A 16224-nucleotide genomic window follows, 5' to 3' on the forward strand; every position below is an offset into this window, starting at 1 on the left:
TGACTATCAATTAGCTAGTTTGAACCACTTCCTGCCTCCTCATGAAACATCACTTCTGACTGCCCAAAGTTGAGGGGGTTGAGGGGAGGTATAGTACGTGATGCTCTCTGACCCCTCCATCTCCTGTATCAGGATCTCCCAACATTTTTAGAGTGAGAACTCTGCTGCACACCTGAGACCTCATGATTGAGCAAGCTTGGAATGAGGAAGATACTTAAAACTTCCAAGACTATGGACAGTCTGTGTGAGTATTTACAAAATTTCAGAGCTGGAAGAGACTTCAGAGATCATAAAGCTTAATCCTACCTGAACTGAAATTCCCTCTAATATCCCTGACAAGTAGTACTCCAGGCTTTTCCGGAAGCCCTCCAGCACCCTGCCTATCATATCGTGCTGCCTTTCCAATCCCCCTTTCATATTTTATTCTTCAAACAGCTGAACAGTAATGTTATTCTTCCCAAGGTTACATATCTCCATGTCCTTCCAGTCAGTCCCTGTAGAGCACGTTTTTCAGGACCTTTCCAGTCACCTTTCCACCCTTTCTCCTGGGTATGCTCCAGCTGGGGTCTCAGCCTTTCTAGTTTAAGCTCACAAGTGCAAATATCGAGGGGCACAAGGAACGGGATGTGGCTGAAGCCTGTGTTCCCCAAGACAGACCATGCTGAAAATTTATCTTAATCACAACCACCTGGCTAACAAAACCCTTCCTTCTCAGCCCTCCTCAGAGCTTTCCAACTAAGTCACCCCAGTATTCTGGAGGCGGGGGGGAAGTGACTTGAACATTACTGATGGTATTGCATAAAGGATATCTATACTGTAGCTTCTTAATGAGCTCCTCAGGCGTGATAAATGTCCTGTAGGTTGTCAAAAAGGCTTCACAGTACAAAACCAAATCTAAAAAGGAGGGAAAAAAGTGATCATTCACCGGGCCTTGACATGACAACACCCTCTGCCCTTGCTTTGAACCCTCCACCTCCAAAAATCAAAAAAAGACCCCCAAATTCTTAAATGGAGCACCTCCCTCCTCCTCCTCCCTCCACCCCCATCACCTTGTATGGAAGGACAGTGGAGTGGATGTGTTTTAGGAGTGTGAAGTCCTGGGGGCCAGGCCTGGCTTTGACACTGGCGCACTGTGTGACCTTGGGAAAATCACTCAACCGTTCTGGGCACTAGTTTCCTTCTCCATGAAATGAAGGTTCCTCTCTAAGGTCCCATTCAGACCCCATATTCTATGTTCTGGGGTGAGGGAAAAATGGTCTTTCTTTTACTTTTAAGTCACTTGGAAAAATGGGTGAAAAAACTAGGGCAAGTACTTATCATTGTAAATTAAGTAAGTGTAGTGAGGAATCCTAGCCCAGGGGGATAAGGCTGCCGCTGGCCTAAGTAAAAGGGAAAAAAGGGCTACGGTCTCTTCTGGACAAACAGGCCCTGGAGAGCAGCCTCTCAGCTGTACTCAAGAAACTTCAATAGCTCTTGGCTGCCACTAGGAAAAGATACAAAGTCCTTTGGGTTTAGAGCCCTTCTGGTGCTTTCTTTCCCCACTGATCTATCCTCATGACCCCATGTCCTGGCCCAACTGGCCTGGGCTGCCTGTTGTCTCTGACATTCCTTCCCTCTTGTCTGTGCTTTTATATCCAGAGGGCTCATCCTCAACTCCCTCGAAGGCTCAGCATAAGGGCCCCGTCCTCTGGAATATGTGGCCTTCCCTGACTCCCCACAGCTGTTGGGTTCTCCCACTCTACATATGTATATTTTCTATTTACTTATCTGTATATCTCTTTGCAAACCTCTCCCCCCCCCCCAACCCCTGCCACTGTTTCCACAGTTTGGTTTGTAAGCTCCCTGAGGGAAGGAACAGTGTCATTTTTACTTCTGTATCCCTAGTCCTCAGCACAACTGCTTTGTAGATGCTCACTAAATGTTAAATGAATAAATGAGAGAGCCTGGGGGAAGTCTGTGTAGCCTCATCTGCATTAGTCTTAATTCACAGGGTTAAAGATTAGACCTAAAAGGAATCTCAGAAATTATGTAGTTCAGCGGTGTCAAACACTGACTTAGAAAACCAGAAATTCACATTATCTGTGTTGTATTGTATTTATATTCATTTGGTTAAACATTTCCCAGTTACATTTTCATCTGTTTCTGTGGCTTGCTTATGGCCTTGACGCTAGTTTGACACCTTTGATCTAGTTTAATCTCTGCAATTTACAGAGAAGGAAACTGAAAATGAGAGGGTTAAATGATTGGTCCAAGGTCTCACAGACAGGAGGGAGCAGCAGAGCTGGGCCATGACTTCAAATCTAGTGTTCTCTGTCTCACAGGGGTTTTTTCTTCTTCTAATAAGAGGCACTTCCTCCTACTAGGGCAGGTGTTTCTGTGAGGATGACAGAATCAAGTACTTTTGTACACAGGATGGGAGGCTTAGGTTATAGAAATGAACCCTAAGCTCATTCTACCCTTCTAGAATAAAAGATCCTAGAGGGCAGGGACTCATCCGTTTTGTCTTTGCATTCCCAGCATTTAGCAGTGCCAGGCACATTGTAGGTACTTAATAAGTGCTTGTAGCCTGATGGATCATTTAGTCCAGTTTCCTCATTATAGACAAGGAAAGGGCACCCAAAGGGGCTAAGGGACTCCTTTATCTGTTCTCTTTCACCAGAGAGGACAATGAATTCCTTTCCAACAATCTCCTAGGAATCCACAAGAATGAAGCCCTCACAGCTTGAATCCAGATTAATATAGTGGGATGAAGCACAGGATTCATGATGAAAAGAGTGCAGCACAACAATGGCCCATTGTCCCTCCCTTACAAAGATAATGCTGATGACCCAGTGCCAGAAGACGTGCCATTCTGCATTGTTCTTCTAGTGCTAAGGATGACTTTTCTGATTCCTATATATTCATTTGTCTAAATTTCCCCTACGATCAATGGCATATACCCTCAAACAACTAACTCCTGCCTGTGAGGCAGGCCATGCTCATGAAACAGAGCAATGCTATGAGTCTAGAGAGGGGCTGGACCAAGCCTGGATTCTTTAGCATCATGCTCTTGCTTCTTGGACACCAGTCAGGGCTAAACAGTACTGCAGGGTCTTGCTCCCTAACAGTCAAGTTCACTAACCTTTTCTGTCGGTCTCCGTTGCATGGACCAGCAATATGTCCCCAGATCCCCCACGGACATCTGGCCCATCATCACCCTGCAATGAAAACAGAAATGGGTAGTACAGGGCAGAGGGGAAGCTCTCAGGTCCCTTTTCTGGTTCAGTCTCATGTATAAGGGCTTAAGGCTGGGAACATAAAAGTTACAGGATGGTTAGGGCTGCCATACCAGAGAGATCACCGAACGAAAAAGAGACACAATAGAACCCAATGGAGGTCCTAGCTCAGTTATCAGGACTCTAGGTGTCACAGACATGAGCTTGTCTTTATGTGCATGTGGAGGAAACAGGGGTAAGAACTTGGGGTTGTCAGAGGAAACTAAGCCACCTGACAGTGGGACAACACCCATTTCATTTCCATGTCTTATCATGCGTTGAATTCGAGCAACATATAAAATAGAAAGGTTTTAACAGATAACCTGAAAAGTGAGTAGTGAGAGAAGGGAAATGGCTAAGGTAGGCAACAACGTCTCGTGAGGTTCAGGTTTACCCCACCCTTCCAGGAGGGACAGGCTCTGCACTCGGGCTCTCCCAGAGCTGCATCTGTTTCTGTTTGCAGGTGCTTTGCTGATCACTACTTGGCCACAAAAGGATGTCCCTAAGGCCTTTTAACTATGGGATCACAAAGAACCTTCTGCTTTGTTCAACTGCCACTCAACCCCATGGGAGGAGCCAGTCTATCTTTTCTTGTTTGGGTACAGAAGGGAACAAAAGAGGAAAAAAAAACGAGTCCCAGGGCTGGCGTCAGGGCTAGACATGGAAACCAGGGTGCTGCAATGTGGGCTCTGACCACCAAACGTTTGTGCATTGTATCTTCCTGGAGCCAAACTAAGATCAAATATCACCCTTCCTCTTCATGCTTAGGGCAAACACTCCTGAATGGCACCTGGGACCCTTAGGCACTTACGCCTTCCCTCTGTCCAGACTGCTAGAAGCACCTTCAATTTCTGGCTGCAGGGTGGATGGGCCTATAATATGATTTTTCAGGTGAAATTCTGGCATGAAATAGCACTTAGGGGATTATTAATGGCTTAGCCCTCTCTTCAGTGGATCCCAGCTGTCAAAGTGAGCCTCCTATAAGTGCTGGCCAGTGATAGATTGCTGCCCTTCCACACTTCTTGACATGTTGAAAGCTTTTCAGGATGAATGCATTACTCTACTGGCCCTGAGTCAGGGAGAGCCAATCTGGTACATCAGCATACCAAGAAGGACGTCTATCTGCCTGCCTGCCTGCCTGCCTCGGCCCCAGAGGCCAGAAGCAGTGCTAGCTCCTTAAGGGATGGCCACGCTGCTCTGTCTAGTGATTTGAATTGCTGAAGCTACTTGGTAACATAGATGGGCTGCTGCCTCAGTATCAGGGTGTGACTGCCATATTTAATTAATAATGATGATTAGGACAGGGAACAGACATGATTTCACTGACATAAGAAACTCCCTCGACCAACGCAGGTTGACACCTTCTCTGCATTTTAGCCTCAGGGAGCTGTCGAGAGCAATGAGGGGACAAATGACTTGCCTGGCCACTTAGTCAGTATGTGGCAGAGGCAGCATTGTATTCAAGTCCCCTAGGCTTTAAGGTTGGTTCTCTATCTACTATCGGAAAATAATAACAACTGATGTTTACACAGCCCTCTAAAGTTTGCCGAGCACTTTTCACATCTCTGTTGTGTCACAGATCTATTCCTTGAAGGAGGGTTCATTCTATTTTGCAGATGAGGACACTAAGGCTCAGAGAGGTGAGATGATTTTGCCCACAGCTGGCACTGGGTCCATTCAGCCATGCTGCTTCTTCAACAAAAAGGCAAAAGAGAGAGGAAACCTGCAGTGGCAGTGGCAGGGGAATTTGTGCCTACTGGCCTGAAAATGCAGAGAAGCCATCTTGATGCTAACAAAGCAGGGGAGTGACTGCCATTTTCACCAGCTGGTGAGAATCCTTGTGACCTCTGGGAGCATGGGCTAGCCTCAGTCACTTGGTCTTTACTATTGAAGTTCCTTGGAGGTTGGAAACCACCCAAAGCCCACTTCCTCCTCTCTCCAGCTGTGTAAAATTCTCTGAAACTGAGGGTTTTTTTTAAAGGGAACAGCCTAAATTACTCACCTCTTGCTTTAATGTCAACCTGGACATAATTTCATTGTGGTCAATCAGAGAGAGCTCGTCGACTTCCTCCTCAGACTGGGTCGATTCCAAACCATCCGGGGACTTTAGCTGTCTGGAAGAGGAAGGGTGATGGTCAAGGCTCTTAGAGATCCAAGGTAGGGCAAGGAAGTAATGAGTGAGTTAGGATGATGGATGAGGCTCTCTAGGCTTCACTAAGAGGTAAAGGGAATCATGATAGAATCAACTCACCAAAAAGTATTTATTAAGCTCTGACTATGTGTCAGGTACTGTAGACACAAGTACAAAAGAAAAAACCAATTCTTATTCTCCAGAAGCTTATATTGTAATGGGGAAGCCAAATTCTTATAGAAGTACATATTGCATAAAGCACGGGAATTCAAAGTTAGGACATTTTCAGTCTAGCTAGTCCTGATTCTGCGACTGATTGGCTGTGTGACCTTGGATAAAACGCTGCCCTTCCATGGGACTCCATTTCTTCATCTGTAAAATGAGAGAATCCAGCTAGATTATCTCTGAGGTACCTCCTATTTAAAAAAAAAACAAACCAAAACTTGAGTCTAGTCACTTAAAATATTTTGTTTTAGGGTGATTTAAAAAATCCTCACTGCTGATTGTTTGACATTAGCAGGATTTTGTCAGGACAGCTGCATCCTTGTTTGCTAATTTAATGTGGATGAAATCATGGCATTCTTAGTTGCACAGAGTGACTTACAATGAGAGGAGGTATTTCAAAGGTTCCCAGATTTAAAGGTGGAAGGGACTTTAGAGGTCATCAAAGTCAACCCTTTTACTTTAGAATTAAGGAAACTGAAGCCCAGAGAAGGTAAGAATAAATAATGATGATTGATACCATGAATAAACTGGAGAAGCAAGGAATAGTGTATTTATCAGATCTATGGAGAAGGGAAGAATTCTTTACTAAAGAAGAGATAGAATGCATTATGAAATGCAAAATGGATAACTTTGAGTACATTAAACTGAGAAGTTTTTGCACAACCAAACCCAATGCAACCAAAATCCGGAGGGATGTAGTAAATTGGGAAAAAATTTTTACAGCTAAGCTCGGGGATAAAGGCCTCATTTCTAGAATATATAGAGAACTGACCCAAATGTATAATCATACAAGTCATTCCCCAATTGATAAATGGTCAAAGGATATGAACAGGCAATTTTCAGAGGAAGAAATTAAAGCTATCTATAATCATATGAAAAAATGCTCTAAATCACTATTGGTTAGAGAGATGCAAATCAAAACAACTCTGAGGTACCACATCACACCTATAAGATTGGCAAACATGACAGAACAAGAAAATGATAAATGCTGGAGAGGATGTGGGAGAGTTGGAACACTAATTCATTGTTGGTGGAGCTGTGAGCGCATCCAACCATTCTGGAGAGCAATTTGGAACTATGCCCAAAGGGCTACAAAAATGTGCATACCCTTTGACCCAGCAATATCGCTACTAGGACTATATCCCCAAGAGATCATAAAAATGGGAAAGGGTCCCACATGTACAAAAATATTTATAGCAGCACTCTATGTAGTTGCCAAAAACTGGAAGTCAAGGGGATGTCCATCAATTGGGGAATGGCTGAATAAATTATGGTATATGAATGTAATGGAGTACTATTGTGCCATAAGAAATGATGAACAAGAAGACTTCAGAGAGGCCTGGAAGGACTTATATGACCTGATGCTGAGTGAAAGGAGCAGAACCAGGAGAACTTTATGCACAGCAACAACCACAGTGTGTGAGAGTTTTTTCTGGTAGACTTAGATTTTTGTAATAACACAAGAACTTCTGAAAAAAAGAAAAATCCCAATGGTGGACCTCAAGGCAAAAAGCCTTCCACACTCAGAGAGAGAAATATGGAAGTCACTCACATAATGTAGCAGATCATGTTTGTGTATGTGTATCTGTTTGTGTATCATGTTCTGATTTGTTATACGGATTCTTTCATTTATCTTAGTCTGACTACATAGCATGACTATAGTGAAAATATACTCAATAGGAAAGTATATGTAGAATCTATACAGAATTGTATGCAGTCGTGGGGAGGGAGGGAGGTAGTGGGGGGTGGGTGGGGAGGGATAAAATCGCAATTGTATGGCAGTGATTGTTAAACATTAAAAAAAATAAAAAAATTAATAAAAAAAAAAAGAATAAATAATGATGATAATAATAATGGTGATGATGATGATAGCTGGCATTTGCACAGCGCCTCCTATGTACCAGGCACTGGCAAATATTATCTCATCTGAGACTCCCAATAACTTTGGGAGGCAGGTGCTAGCATTTATTGCCATTTTACAGATGAGGAAACTGAGGCAAACAGAGGCTAAGCGACTTGCCCAGGGTCATATAGCTAGTAAGTGTCTGAGATGAAATTTGAGTTCAGCTTCGTCATTTACTCGTTGTTATTGGGCCAAGACTAACTCTTGGGCCATCTGACCCCCAGTCCAGTGTTTTTTCTACTAGGACAGGGGTTCTTTACCTTCTTTGTATTGTGGCCTTTTGGTGGACTAGGTAAACCCATGGACCCCTTCTCATAACAATGTTTTTAAACATCTTAAGGAAATGCTAAATTTCACCTACAAATTAGTGAAAACAAAGATGTAATTTTTTTCCTTTCCATCCAAGTCCAAAGATGCCCAGAAATCTATCCATAGATCCCTTGGGACTCCAGGTTGAGAACCACTGTGCTAAACTATATTGCCTGTAGGGAAAATATCAGTTTAATCCTATCCCTACCCCTAGATGAAAATCTGTTTGGAAGCTGGGCGCTGAGGCTAATTTCGTCTTTCCTTTGAAAGGACTCTATGAAACTCTGAAAGCTACATTTTCCAGTCCAAGGAGGGCAGAGGGAGGACAAACTAGATGTTCTGGCACCCCTATTTGCCAATTCATTTTTAAAAAACAAAAAATCATTTCTCCTAACTTAAAAAAAAAATCCCTTAAAATTAGAGCAGCCCTTGTATCCTTTTCCACACCACAAAGCAAAGTCCAGGTCTCCTGATATACCAAGTGGCAGGGAGGAGCCTCCACCTATCTTTGGATCTGACTGGTCTCTGATTTTCTTTTCTTTTTGAGGGAATCCAGGAATGGAATGAGGTGAAGAAGAGGAGATGGTTCAGGTGGGTACATTTCTTACCTCTCTCCACCTTCTCTGTTTTCTTTTCCAGAGGCGCTGCCATGTGAGGAGGAATCTTTGGGGTGTCCATCTTTTGTAGCTGGTGATTCCTGAAAAAGGAAACAAGGCTTTGATGGTAACACTAGCACTAGGGTTGCTGGGGTCTCCCAGCATTCTTACTTGTACATTCTTATGAGGTTTAACAATAGAACCTCAGAGTTCATTACATAGGAAACTAGTGAGCTTCACTTGGAACTAACGTTTTATTTCTTGGTTTCTTTCTGACCCTGTGAAATAACACCAATAATCCTAACACATTATCAGCTGCCAACCTCAATAAAATAAACCAATCGTCTTTTAGAAGATCTCTCAAGAAATCTTTGTTCACTTTCTGGTTGATGAAAAGCCTTATGTTCTACTGTTGGCTAAGCTCAAGTCATCCTGGTTGCCCTTTCAATTGTCTTTTCCAGTTTTTATTCTCTGGAATCACTTTGCCAAAGCATATTCACGCATGCGCATAATGAATCCCTTGAAGGAGCTGCATGACTTGAATTCACTCTACTAGAGTCTGTGATTATATGTAATACTGGTTTGGAAACATGCAAAGAAAATTCAAATGCTTTGACCTTCACAGGATCCAAGGTTTATACCAATTCAGGCCTAAATGTGTAAGCTCTCTCCCCCTACTTTCTCTTTCTCAGGGTCTCTCAACTTATGCAACTCTGCAAAAATACACTCCAACATCAGGTTTTGTTGTACTGGAGGTGATGCTGGAAGCAGAGCAGTCTGAATGAATGCAGTGTGACAGCAGTAGGAGAGCTCAAAGAGAAGAGATATGTACATAGCACCTGAAGTTAGCCATTTATCAGGGAGAGGAAACAGCCAAGAAAAGTAAATCAGAATTTTTCTCCTCTCATGCAGAGATGGAATTGGACCAGGCCACCAGAGGAGGATGATGACTTTAGACTGGCAGCACAAGAAAAGAAATAGCCCAGTTCCCTTGGCATAGGTAGGCCTAGGTCCACCAGCTGCAAATATCCTGACATTCTGAGATGAACTGTAACTTTGTAAACTCTGAGCTCAGTCTTGCTCAGTGGAGGCACAGAGGGATTTTCTTTTTGGAGTCATAAGGGAGAGAGCAGGGACACTTGGTAAGACTTTGGGTTTGTCTTAATAATAAAAAAAAGTATGACCAAACTTTCTGATTCACAGGACCAAGACTAAGTGCTCACTAACGAAGTAACAAGGTCAAAACTTGTGCTCTTAGTGGCCCAGGCCAAAGTAAAGATGCAGTAGGCGGGCCTGGGAGTCTTCTCATGTTACCCCTTCAGCAAGGGACCCAAGCAGCTGCCTTCTGGTGTCACTGGGTTTCTGTTTTTCCGATGTCACACGGTTTTTGAAGGACGATGCTTTTTAACTTGAGCCTGCCTTTACTAAATCAAAACCAGAAAGTATGTTCAGAAAAACTGTTGTTCCTTGAGCGTCATGAACAGAAGCAACGATGGAATGAAGATAGAGATGTTGAGCAATCGGTCAAATGGTTACATGTGCGGTGTACGCATGAACACAAAGGCTGCGACCACTCTGGGTGACTCATACAGAATTCTGGGAGGAATTTACTAATGTCTGTTAGGCTCAGTACACATGCTGAAGAGGAGGAAGAGGAAATGGTTTGGTAAGGGAAGCTCAGTCTTGGTGTGGGAGAGTTACACTCTCTGCCTTACTAGGGCAGGGTGGGAGGCTCTTTACCATAGAAGATGGGATAGGGAAAAGCCCCACAGAGACGGTTCTGTATAAAGTCCAGGCCTATCACCAAGACTGCCATGTGCATCAAAGCAAATGCCAAAGGAAAACCACTGCCAGGGAGAGTCACCAAAGCCTGAAGAGATGCAAAGATGTTTCTGCTCTCCACCTGAATGGGGCTGCCCTCCATTCACAGGGCGGTGGGGAAGTCAGCACAGCCACACAGAAGCATCCTGATGGTGGATGGGGAGGCATGGGGAAAGCAGGCTGCCTCACCCCGAATGAACTCAGCATGCACTAAGAGCTTCTTTCTGCCTTCTGTACATTACTTACTCCTTCAGAGGGAGGGAGTTCCCCGTTGCTCTGGCCAGAGGAATAGAGATTGACATATTCCCCCTCCCCAGCGTCCTCACTGGCGTTTTCGCTCTACGGGAGACAGGATGAAAGGAAAGACACTTGTGTCGGAGCATGGCAGCAGCTCCTCCAGTCCAGTGTGAGTAGCCAACAGAGAACAGATCCTAACTCGATGACCTCTTTCCTTAGAGAAGAAGAGTATTTCTGCTCATGGGGAATCATGTCCTCTGGGTCAGAGGGCAGACCCCATCCCCACCTCTGGCCTCTGCACTAGTACTGCCATAAATACCAACAGCTTCCTGACTACTTTCAGAGTGATGACAAAGGGGGACCTCTTGAAGGGTCCTAAAGGCAGCACGGAGCAAGCCACCAACAGAACAGCAGCCCCTCAGTGCAGCTGGAGAAGATGTCGATGTGAAAAGAGAAGGGACGGCAACAGAACACAGATGCCTATGTGGCAGTGTGAGAGCCATTCAACACAAAGAAAAGTCAAGCCTGAATTTTCTCTCTGCCCCTTCTCCCAACAGAGCAGCTGGGTCCCCTCCCTCCCCTGATTCCCCCACCATGCTAACTCATATGGCAGTTTAAGGGAACCAAGGCAACTGGCCTCAAATGTTCTCGAGTCCCTCCCTGCAGCTGAATAAAGAACTGGCTCACACAGCCTTTGCTTCCCAAGGTGTATGCAATTTAAAAGAATGTGATCCTCTATAAACAGAACCAGAATCTGAGATGAATTTTCTTTAATATATAATAAGATCTGGCTGGTTACTTGACTCTAAATGATCACTTTGTGATACGTGAGATGCAATGGAAAGAGCCACTTCCCTTGCCCCCAGCCTTTCCAGTCTTTTTCACCTTCAGTCATAGCACATACTCTTTAATCCCGTGATCTTTCTATGCTCCAAACAAGACACTCCATCTCCAGACTTCAGGCATTTTCTCTGACTAGAATGTTCTCCCTTCTCATTTCCATCAAGTCGTATCTTCCACAGGAAACCTTTCCCAACACCTCTTAATTCTAGGGCCTTCCCTCTTCTAATTATTTCCTAGGTACAGTTTGTTTGCTTATTGTTTCCTCCGCTAGATTGTGAGCTCCTTGAGGGCAGGGACTATCTTTTATTTGTACAAAACCTTTTTAATTTAACATAATCAAAATTATCTGTTTTACACCTAACTTTGCATCCTATCTCTTGTTTATTCATAAACTGTTTGCCTATCCATAAGTTTGATAAGTGATATATTTCATGGTCTCCTAATTTTCTTGCAATATCTCTCTTTGTACCTAGGCCACGTATCCATTTTGACCTTACCTTGGTAAATAAATGGTATAAGATATTGGTCTCAGTTTCTGCCATACTGCTTTCCAGTTTTCCCAACAATTTTTAACCAAACAATAAATTCTTATGTCAAAATTTTACATCTTTACTCTTGTCAAATCCAAGATTATATAATTATTTGCTGCTGTAAACTGTATGTCTACTCCATTCCAATGATCAACCTTTCTATTTCTTAGCCAATACCAGGTAGTTTTGAGAATTACTGCCTTATAATATAATTTACTATCTGGTACTGCTAAACATTCCTCCTTGGCTTTCTTTTTCTTTCCACTATTCCCTTTGATATTCTTGACTTTTTGTTCTTCCAAATGAATTTTGTTATTATTTTTTTCTAATTCAGTAACATTATTTTTTGTTAATTGAATTGGGATAGCATTGAATGTATAAATTAGTTTGGATAGAGTTGTCATTTTTACTACATTGGCCCTGCCTACTCTTGAACACTGGGTTTCTTTTGCCTCTCTGCATGCCCAACACTTAGCACAGTACCTGACAGATAGTAGGTACTTAATAATTTCATTTTGGCTTGATGTGAACCTTGTTATATAAAACTGAATTTTAGATTTAAGCCCAGACTTAAGCATTGTGCTTCCACATTGTCAATGTGGAATAATCTCATGGAATATTAGTGTCAAAAGGGACTTCAGAGAATACAGAAATCTAATCCAACCCCTTCATTTTACAGGTTAGAAAACTGCAACTCAGAGACAGGGAGGTGACTTTCTCAGGATCATACTGCTATCAAAAGGAACTGCTATTTCAACCCAGGTCACCTCGCTCCCAAGATAAGTGATGTCTGTGCTACAATCACATCTTCCAAGTGGAGATCTCTCTCTCTCTCTCTCTCTGTGTCTCTCTCCATCTCACTCACACACACACACACACACACAATCTAGTTTTGCTGTTTCACTATCACACAAAATCCTGATTTTATTGTCACTAGAACAAGGAAGGGAAGGGACAGTATTTTGGAAAAAACATAATAATTCTCCAAAAATTTCACAGTCCTATGGGAAGTTGCATTTTTTTTTGAAATCTCACCGAAGGCGTCTGAAGAGAATCAGTGAAAGAGGTTTCAGAAGGAAGGTAGACAGAATTCCCATTCAAGTTGCTCTCCTGAGAACAGGAATTGGGCCCATCCACAGTGCTGGGAGGCAGGCTGGCTGTGGTTGGCACTGCTAGGTCAGAGCTCTGAGACTGGTGGACAGGTGGGAAATGTGGAGAGGAGGAGGAGGTAGACGAGAGGAAAGGTGGAACAGAAGCTTGGTTGTGAGGCATGAAGTCCTGGGAGTAGGACCTAAACACAGACTTATACTAAAGGAAGCAAGTGGGACATGCACGCACGCACACACACACGTGCGCACACATGCACACACGCGCGCACACACATGCACGCACACACACACACGGATGAAAGGGAAAAAAGACAGACAAAAGAAAAAGTAATTAGATTAACCACAGCTGAGCAGCTAGCTTTAGAGCAATGCTATTTTTTTTTTAAAGTACTATCAGAATAGGAAGCTAAACACAAGATTTCTACCTTTTTTTAAAATTAAGATTCCCACTCTGACTCACAACTCTTCACTGGATAAGAGATTACACACAATCTTTCCCTAAAAGGCTTCCACTGCCAGACACACACTGTACCTGTGCTGGGAAATTTTCCATTTCAGGGACCCAGAAGATTTAGCTGCTAAACATTTTAAAGAAATCTAAGTCTCAGGAAGAGGGCAAACAAAGCTATATGTTTTCTTTTATTGGAAAATGCTCAGTCATGTGAACATTCTGATTTGTCAGTTGGAAATCTTGGGTTCAAATTCAGGGTTCGATTATCGTAACTGCATCGTCGTTAATGCCCCCGTTCCCCGTGCTCCTTCCGTGTGGCTTCAGTTTCACTTTCTCCTTAATAGCTTTATTTTTGGTTGTTGTGATTTGTAAGCCATCTTAAGTCTTCTGAGAAGAAGGAAAGGTATAAAAACTTAATAAAACACACATCTGGAGAGTCTCTGTGTGTGCCCACTCCAACTTTAAAAAGGATTTCTAAGTGAACTACTCTTCTAGTTATTTCTGTTACTAGGATGATGAATAAATGAATGGATGAGGGTGTAAGGAGGAGGCATGCTGCAGTAGATAGGATCCTAGACTACAAGAAGAAGGCTCTGTATGCTGTCCTTTAAGGAGACGAATGGAGGTACCACAGTTTACATGGAAAAATAAATCTGGAGCTCCCTTTACTTGGGCAGTGGGTTGTAGTGCTATCTCTTCTGTTGGGAATCTGCTGCTAATGATTCCCCTTTCCTCTGGAATGAAGAACTGCTTCTAGGTGGGCTGGGGTATCGAAGGATAAGAGTGGAGTAAGGAAGATCTGAGTTCGAATTTGGCCGCAGACACTTACTAAAATTGTATGATTCTAGCAAGTCACTTAACCTCTGTCTGCCTCAGTTTTTTCACTGTAACATGAGGATAATAGCTTCTACCTCCCAGGGCTGATGTGAGGATCAAATTAAATAAAATTTACAGCATGTAGCACAGTAACTGGCACATAGTAGGTGCTTATTACAGAAGGTGTCTGTGTCTCTAGCCTAACTTCATCTATCTAGCTGGGACAGGAAGCGAGAAGCAACAATTCATAGTGAAACTAAATGCAAATGAGACAGGCAGCACACATTCCTCTTTTGGCTAATGCATTCAGATTTCTGTTCTCATGGAAACGAGGGAGGAAGATGAAACTAGCTTCACAGCATTACCTGGGCCCCCAAAGTAAAGATGAGAACCAGAGGGTCAGGGCTGGAAGAGACCTTAGAGGAAAGGGAGGCAGAGAAAGGAGAACATCAATCACCCTTAACCTCTTACAAATCTCACCAGCTGTCAGCCCTTGAAAAACAAAACACTTAAATTCAACTAACCTTTATTAAACACTTACTGTGTATAAAGCCCTAAGTTTAACCCTTCCTGTGGGCAGATAGCATTGACTAAAATGAAAAGAAACTCAAAGATGGTATCCGTCCCATACTTCATTGTCAGGCTGTGTGACAAAAGTCGGGAGGGAACTCGTCCCTCTTTTGAACTCACAACCAACTTTATAGGGTTGTTGTGAGGAGAATACTTTACAAATATACTACATTTACAGAGGGCTACATAAATGTAGATTATTAATTTTTATTGTCGGTACCATTCATAAGACTGGGCTGCCTGACAGCAAGTATTTGCATATGTGTCTAATGCAGGATGCTTAATAAATGTGAGATGATAAAGGAAAGGATGTTGGGACATCATCTAAAGAGCAGTTCAGAGTGATGGAGTCTGAAGACCCAGGTTCAAAACCTGATTCTGAAACTCAGCATTTGATGTCTGATTCTTCATTTCCTCATCTGTAAAATGGAGATAAAAATATCCATGGTATCAACCTGGCAGCCTTGATGAGGGCTACAAATGAAATACATGCCATCTAAAGTGTTTTGCAACATTTAAAGGATAATATAAATGTCAGTTATTATTTCCCTGGCTACAGACTGTATGTCCCACACAAGCAGGAACTATGTATTTCTCATAGTGCTTTGAATAGAGTAAATATTTAATAAATATTTATCAAATGAATAATTCAATGAATGCACCTTGTGGGCCCTTCATACATGTTGCTGACCAACTATCACTGACAGCTTTTATCTCTGTATTTACTTTCAGCTGCTTAGAATAAAGGCACCTCTTACATGTTCTTTTCTCTGGCAGAGAAAGCTAAATCCCCAGTAAGTCATCATCCCTCAGGCTCAGCAGTTTTGAGTCCCCCGGCCTCCTATCAGTTGGCATTTCACTGTCCCACTGCTGCTGCCTTTAGGCTTTAGCTCCTGGCTTGGGGTGGGCTGGGCTGGGGGAGACTTCCCTTGGGAAGAGAAGAGTGATGATGGCTAGATCTACCTTCCCAATGACACGGCATCACAATACACTTTCACGCATTCTGCGCTCCAGCCCAGCTGACCTGGGTCCTGTTCTATGGCTTCATACAGATCTCCCTCCCTCTTCACCTAGAATATATTCTCCTCCCATCTTTACCTGAAGAACTAATTTTTTTACCCTGAAAGGTACAGCACAGGCATAAGCATCTCCATGAAGCCTCCCCTGATCTCCTCCGCCATCAAAAATAAGGTCTTCTTCCCCACAGTCTTGTCACATATTGTTTAGATTGCTATTTTGCCCTTATACCTTATACCATGTTTATCTGTATGTCTGATTTCCCATGATTAGATTAATAACAATATGAGCTGTTATCTCTAGTGTTTTAAGGTTTGTAGAACAGTTGATATATATGATCTCACAACAAGTAATGAGGCAGGTTTTTTGGGGGGGTCTGTACCTGTGATTTCATTGAGACAGTGAAAAAATG

At 43.0% G+C, this 16224-nt stretch overlaps 1 protein-coding gene across 4 annotated transcripts in view; it reads right to left on the minus strand.

Moving 5' to 3' along the window:
* RAPGEF1 (Rap guanine nucleotide exchange factor 1) overlaps positions 1-16224 on the minus strand; it is a 190326-nt gene that overhangs the window by 19186 nt on the left and 154916 nt on the right. For 3 of the 4 annotated variants that reach the window (XM_072632772.1, XM_072632771.1, XM_072632770.1), the window contains 4 exons: positions 8431-8519; positions 5257-5368; positions 3122-3197; positions 810-894 (listed from right to left, as the gene is read on the minus strand). In XM_072632772.1, coding sequence (XP_072488873.1) covers positions 810-894; positions 3122-3197; positions 5257-5368; positions 8431-8519 — 362 coding nt within the window. Of the gene's footprint in view, positions 1-809; positions 895-3121; positions 3198-5256; positions 5369-8430; positions 8520-10485; positions 10579-12884; positions 13158-16224 lie in introns of all 4 variants that reach the window. The other variant, XM_072632773.1, reaches the window with a different exon arrangement.

This window comes from Notamacropus eugenii, chromosome 1 (assembly GCF_028372415.1).
Source record: "Notamacropus eugenii isolate mMacEug1 chromosome 1, mMacEug1.pri_v2, whole genome shotgun sequence".
Classification (NCBI taxonomy): Eukaryota; Metazoa; Chordata; class Mammalia; order Diprotodontia; family Macropodidae; genus Notamacropus; species Notamacropus eugenii.